This window comes from Limulus polyphemus, unplaced genomic scaffold (genome assembly GCF_000517525.1).
Source record: "Limulus polyphemus unplaced genomic scaffold, Limulus_polyphemus-2.1.2 Scaffold1744, whole genome shotgun sequence".
In the NCBI taxonomy this organism is placed as follows: Eukaryota; Metazoa; Arthropoda; class Merostomata; order Xiphosura; family Limulidae; genus Limulus; species Limulus polyphemus.
The window spans coordinates 191,660-198,491 of record NW_013667354.1 but is presented as its reverse complement, the minus strand read 5'-3'; the positions used below and the strand labels follow the sequence as shown (position 1 = coordinate 198,491).

The window sequence follows — 6,832 nt, the reverse complement described above, 5'->3', positions numbered from 1 at the left end:
CTGTATCGGTATTTTTATTAGTCCTTCTAAGATGATTTTGGTATTTTTTATTGTTTAAAACTCCCGTTTCTTGGTATTATAGTTTGGTCGAGTTTACACCGCAAGATGTCTCCACGGGCTCCGCGCTAATGATGTTGTGTCCAGGTTGTTGAAGTTATATTTATTCCACATAGAATTTTTCCGGTGATACTGTCCACACTTACACAATGTTGGTATACTTTGGTGACAGATTTTCTTGTAGGCAGATTTTGTACAAAATTAGAATAGCCCACGAGTTGACGGTGGTTGGTATTAACTAGGTTGCGTTCCACTAATCTATCACTTCTAAACTAAGAACTCTTAGCATAGATAGCCTTCGACCCTATGAAATTAAACAAGCACCACCATTTGAGTTCTTTTAACGACAAGTCTACACTTCAGGTAACAAGGCACAACTTCTCCACTTTTTATTTTTATTTTTATCGGACCAATCATTTCAAGATGCCCACTTTTCCAAAAGAGGGGCAATGTTGTAACGATGAAACATGTAATACATTTCTGTAAAACAAAAAGTGGCAGGGATTTAGTTTTTAAAGGAAAGATAAATTTTCCTAATCTGGGGTGTTCAGGGATATTAATATCTCCCCTCGTCCCATTCGCAAAAAAATAAAATAATAATTTTGCTAAGTGTGTGAGGTTGAAAGAAATTTCAGGGTTAGCTCGTATCTGTTAATTTGGCTGGTATGAGGATTTGAGAGATGTCCGAAAGTCCAGAAGGCAGAGAGAAGACCAAGGCTGATGACTACGATGGTGACGACGTTGATGAGAAGAAACTTGTCTAAAGTTTTTTTAATTATATGTATACTGGTGATAAGTTGGCCTGCCACATTCATTTTCGTGTTAGTTTACGCCGATAGATGGCGCTGTCAAAACCCAAATCTCCCAACTTTTGGAATGCCTAGTTTCGTTTGGAAGAACTATTTCTTAAAAGTTTGAGATTTCCATCAGTTAGAGTGAGACCATGATATACAAAAAAAAAAAGAAACACAAATAAAGGGCTGGCCTACAAACGAATAAAGAAATAAACAGACTATAAAAATTACTGGTTTACAATCTCATCCCTTATGAACATTTCAGTTACAAAACCAACATCAGGGAAAAAGAGAAGGAAATTGAAAAATGTTTTAAACTTTCTACTTATTAATCACTTTTTCTTAAAGTTTAACCTTTGCTTTTAACTTGACACGTTCTTAAATCAAACTGCCTCAATAAGTTTGTCATAACCTAACTGTTTCATTACTGTCATAATTGTTCATCAAACTGTTTGATTACTATCATGATCTAAATGTTTTATCAAACTGTCTGACTACTGTGATGATCTAAATATTTTAGCAAACTGTCTGATTACTGTCATAATCTAAATATTTTAGCAAACTGTCTGATTACTGTCATAATCTAACTGTTTATCAAACTGTCTGATTACTGTCATAATCTAACTGTTTATCAAACTACCTGATTACTGTCATAATCTAACTGTTTATCAAACTAATTAATGTTATAACCTAATAATTTATCAAACTGTCTGATTACTGTTATAAAGTTTCTGTTCCTGAAGTTCCCTGATTAAGTCTCTCATATTGTCACTGTTTATAGAGTTCCTTGGTTAAGAGTGTCATAAGGTTACTGTTTATGAGATCCTTAATTATGTCTGCCATATGATCAATGTTTGTCAACTGCGCAAGGGACATTGAACACAAAGAACCTGTTTAAAACAAAGATGACATTGAACAGATTAAGATCTGATACTCTAGCATTCCAGGCTTGGTGGTCTGCCTATCGTAAAGAGGTGTTTCCTTATTTTATTTACATAATATGTGCAACTGGGAGCCTACGAAAGAAACAAAACCGCCAATAATAATCCTACTGAGGGAGAGAAGTGAACCCGAGTTTTTAAAATCCTTATATGATTGCAGTCAGTGTCAGTGTGAAGTAGCATATCAGACTTTTTTCTATCTCCGCTAAGCCTAACATGTATATTTTTCTTATACTTGAAAACATTCCTTCGGACTTTTCTCTTTCCCCTAAGCCTAACACATATATTTTTCTTATACTTGAATACATCCTCCGGCAAATCACAAGCACATTTATTTTAGCACAGTCACCGATAGAGGAGTCGAAAAAAACTTAAAAATACGCTCCTTTTTTGTAACGAAAGTTTAAGAAAATACGACACGTACATCATCTCTTAATACAAATAGCTGGCAGCAAAAAGGCTTCATTATGGGCAGATCAACAGATATCAACACTCCAGGCGCATGCGTACGCTAATCTTCGCTGTTGCTGGGAGGATGCTTAACCCGAGCTTCACGTCTTAGGTAAACACTGTCACAAACTCCTCAGTACCTACAATTTTCAATATACTCGAAATGTCACTTCTGTGTCAATATTCAATATAAATTAAGGCTTACTGCAAGTGCGCACGATTCTAAAAATAAAATATGTATGGAGAATTTCGTCTTTGTGATATATCACATATAAAATTCATATTTCACGGATCCCACAAGAATGAATAAGACAAACTCGTTACATCCATGTACTTACTGTCTTATGAGAAACTTATAAAAGTGCAGGAAGTTACAGCCAGCGGACTACGAAACTACAACGGTACTTTATACAGTTCATAAATTGGAATCGATATTTTCAGCTTCTACAGAAGTTTCGGCGGCACACGGGCTAAACGGATAGAATAAACCCCATGGGTTTAGGTATAGCCTTCCCTAATTTTGGCCAAGGTAAAGACCACGCCAAGGAATCGGGTATAGCCTTCCCTAATTTTGGCTAAGATAGAGACCACTCCAAGGAATAAGGTATAGCCTTCCCTAATTTTGGCCAAGATTGAGACCATAAGTAATAAGGTATTGCCTTCCCTAATTTTGGCCAAGGTAAAGACCACGCCAAGGAATCGGGTATAGTCTTCCCTAATTTTGGGCAAGATTGAGACCATAAGTAATAAGGTATTGCCTTCCTTAATTTTGGCCAAGGTAAAGATAACGCCAAGGAATCGGGTATAGCCTTCCCTAATTTTGGCTAAGATAGAGACCACCCCAAGGAATAAGGTATAGCCTTCCCTAATTTTGGCCAAGGTAAAAACCACCCAAAAGAATAAGGTATAGCCTTCCCTAATTTTGGCTAAGATAGAGACCACCCCAAGGAATAAGGTATAGCCTTCCCTAATTTTGGCCAAGATTGAGACCATAAGTAATAAGGTATAGCCTTCCCTAATTTTGGCCAAGATTGAGACCATAAGTAATAAGGTATAGCCTTCCCTAATTTTGGCCAAGATTCAGACCATAAGTAATAAGGTATAGTCTTCCCTAATTTTGAACTATCAAGGGAAGGCCATCAGCTGAATTGTGTTGTAATTACAACATCCCTCGCATGTTACGCGTCACGACAGCTCGAACCTCGGATCTGTAGTCTGTCACAGTTCTTAATGATGAGTTACATCCATTAGCAACACTAATGAAAATCCAAGTAACAATATGATTGTGGCTTCCGCCTTATACCATATTTTGAACTATTTTATCATCGATATCAATAAAGCTATAAATATTTTGTCATTTAATCCAAAAAACAGAATCTAAAAACAACTTGACAATTAGTGTACAAGTGAGTGAGTCATTTTTATCACAAGATAATAAATAACCCACCTCACTAGAATCACCCTAACCCTTTTAACGTTTTATTAGAAACGTAAACTAACAACTACTCGAACAAGCTCTTCTGTTATTGCGTACAACAAGCATTGCATGTTATGTTCAAATATCATTTGTAAAATATCAACAAACTCAGCATTGCATGTTATGTTCAAATATCACCTGTAGAATATCAACAAACACAGCATGCTATGTTCAAATATCACTTGTATAATATCAACAAACCCAGCATTGCATGTTATGTTCAAATATCACTTGTAAAATATCAACAAACCCAGCATTGCATGTTATGTTCAAATATCACTTGTAGAATATCAACAAACCCAGCATTGCATGTTGTGTTCAAATATAACTTGTAGAATATCAACAAACACAACAGTGCATGTTGTGTTCAAATATCACTTGTAGACTATCAACAAACACAACAGTGCATGTTGTGTTCAAATATCACTTGTAGAATATCAACAAACACAACAGTGCATGTTGTGTTCAAATATCACTTGTAGAATATCAACAAACCCAGCATTACATGTTGTGTTCAAATATCACTTGTAGAATATCAACAAACACATTACTCACGTTTTTAAAAGAATGTCACAGCCACAAAAATATTTAACAAAGCCGTAAACCCAGAGACCAAAAAAATAAAATAACACGAGGGGAAAAGACAACACGACTCCCCCACCCCTCCATAAATTTCGATAAGTTTATGAGTTGTTTTTTTAAATAGAGTAGTTTTTTATTTCAAAATTATTTTTTTAAAAACATAAAAATCCTAAAATTACTCTATTAGCTGGAAATCGAGTTGTAAAATAACACGAAGAGAGTCAAGTGAAGGACAAACTGGGAATTAATTATTTTTCTTGTTTTATAACATCAAGAGGCTCAAACTGCCGCATTAATGGTTAACATTTTTCGGGGGAGCTTGCCTCCGAACCTCCCTGTCTGACTTGGACAGGTGCACATTTAACAGGTTCGATCCATTCTCACTTTACAGACACATCTTGCTTCCAGTGTTTGTGACTTTACAGTATTTTTACGAGTATATCAATGGGGTTCTACAAATATAGCAAGAGTAGCGTGTTTAGGGAGTAAAGAGAACGCTTTAACACTAGTTGCATTGTTCAAGCATTGGTACACTCACCATCCCTATAAGCATGTGTTCACACGCAGACAGATTCACACACATACACCAAAGTGTACCATAACACGATTTAACGGAAAATCCATTATAATAATACTCATTATAATAATCTAAATGCGCATGAGCGCGCACTTATACGAATGTAAAAAAAAAAGGGCGGATGTAAATATACTTCAGTAGATATTTTGTACAAGAACAACATATTAAAAGCTTAATGACGAGTTTAAAAAGTATAACATTAAGTCGTAGAATAACAATGTAAGTTTATTTATTGATGGTATTAAGTACGGTAAAGTTTAGCCTTAATTAAATTAACGCCAAAAAAAAACGTACACAAGTTACAATGTTAATTTATTTCTTTTTCGAATATATGACTTATTGAATAAAGGCTTAACTAATGTTAGGCCTAAAACAAGTAGACTTCTAGATTTCAGTCTGCGATTATAATTCGTTTGTATTATTCTAGAAATCCTGTAGTTAAAGAAGTACTGTTTAACCGCAAATTTTTCGCAGGTCTCTGCTAGTTTAAATAAGATTTTGTATATTTACTTCGAAAAACGAAAAAATAATAATGTCACAATTGAAAACGTCAACAAGGTATATCTTTGTTATTTCTAATTCAGGTTGCGAATGTTTATTTTTTTTAAGGTGATAATAAGAAAAGCGAAAAATAAATCCAGTCAAATCTTAAAAAATACGAGCAGAGATACTGGTTTCTATCGCGATCGATATTATACGTTATTATCTTCAACGACCCCTTGGAAATAAAAGGTAAAAACACTTACCGCGAACCCCACTCCAGAGTAACGCTGACACCTGACCCGGTCACCATTGTAAATCACCTCGGATTTTGGTCGTGGTGGTTTCCTCAAACGTACTTCTGCCTCGCTGGCTTTATTTAATTCCTCGTGTGGAAGAGGCCACTCTCCCACTGACCATTGCCTTTTTACTGGGGAATGGTGACCTTCAAAAATACAGAGGTCACTTTCATTAGTATATGTTATCCTGTAAACAACAAAAGCAGTGGATGGTCACTAAACAAATGATCCTTTTGTAACATATAATAATGATAATTAACATGCGCATAGAACGTATTGCGGATATGATATCAGAACATATTACAAAGATGACGTCAGAGCACAGGGCATATTACGGAGATGACAACAGAGCATAGAAATAAGAACAATTTATGGAGATTCGATGACGAGTAACCCACTTTGTGACTAATAATGGCTGGAGACGGCTTGAATGGGTAATGAAGAAAAACTTTAATATAAGTTTAACATAACAGCAAATGTACAACGTTTCGACAAGGTTTTGTCATCTTCAGGTACTTTCATCACATTAAAGCTCAGGATGATATAATCTTATCGAAACGTCGTACATTTATCACCCAGTCAAGAAGTATCCAAACGTTTCAGATGATGGTAAGTATGATGAAAGATGTCATTACTGATAAACAAGATCATTATAAAAAAGTGAGGAAAGATGTCACCGATAATAAAGTGTGAGTGAAGAAGTTACTGCTGAAAAACAAAATCATGGTAAAAATGTGATGAAAATGTCAATACTAATAAAGAAGATCATGGTAACAGAGTGAAGAAAGATGTCACCGCTGATAAACAAGATAATGGTATGAGGAAACATGTCACCACTGATACAAAAGACCTTGGAAATGTAATGAAAGATGTCACATCTGATAAACGAGATCACGGTAAGAATGTGATTAAAGATGTCACCACTGATGAACAATATCGTGGTAAATATGATGAATGATGTCACCTTTGATAAACAAGATCATGGTAAGAGTGTGATGAAAGATGTCACCTTTGATAAACAAGATCATGGTTAGAGTGTGATGAAAGATGTCACCTTTGATAAACAAGATCATGGTAAGAGTGTGATGAAAGATGTCACCTTTGATAAACAAGATCATGGTAAGAGTGTGATGAAAGATGTCACCTTTGATAAACAAGATCATGGTAAGAGAGTG

At 35.2% G+C, this 6,832-nt stretch overlaps 1 protein-coding gene across 1 annotated transcript in view; it reads right to left on the bottom strand.

Moving 5' to 3' along the window:
* Positions 1–6,832, bottom strand: part of LOC106464792 (cyclin-dependent kinase 14-like) — a gene marked incomplete at its 3' end in the record, with an annotated part of 131,578 nt that overhangs the window by 59,572 nt on the left and 65,174 nt on the right. The window contains exon 5 of the mRNA XM_013924949.2: positions 5,625–5,803. Coding sequence (XP_013780403.1) covers positions 5,625–5,803 — 179 coding nt within the window. The remainder of the gene's footprint in view (positions 1–5,624; positions 5,804–6,832) is intronic.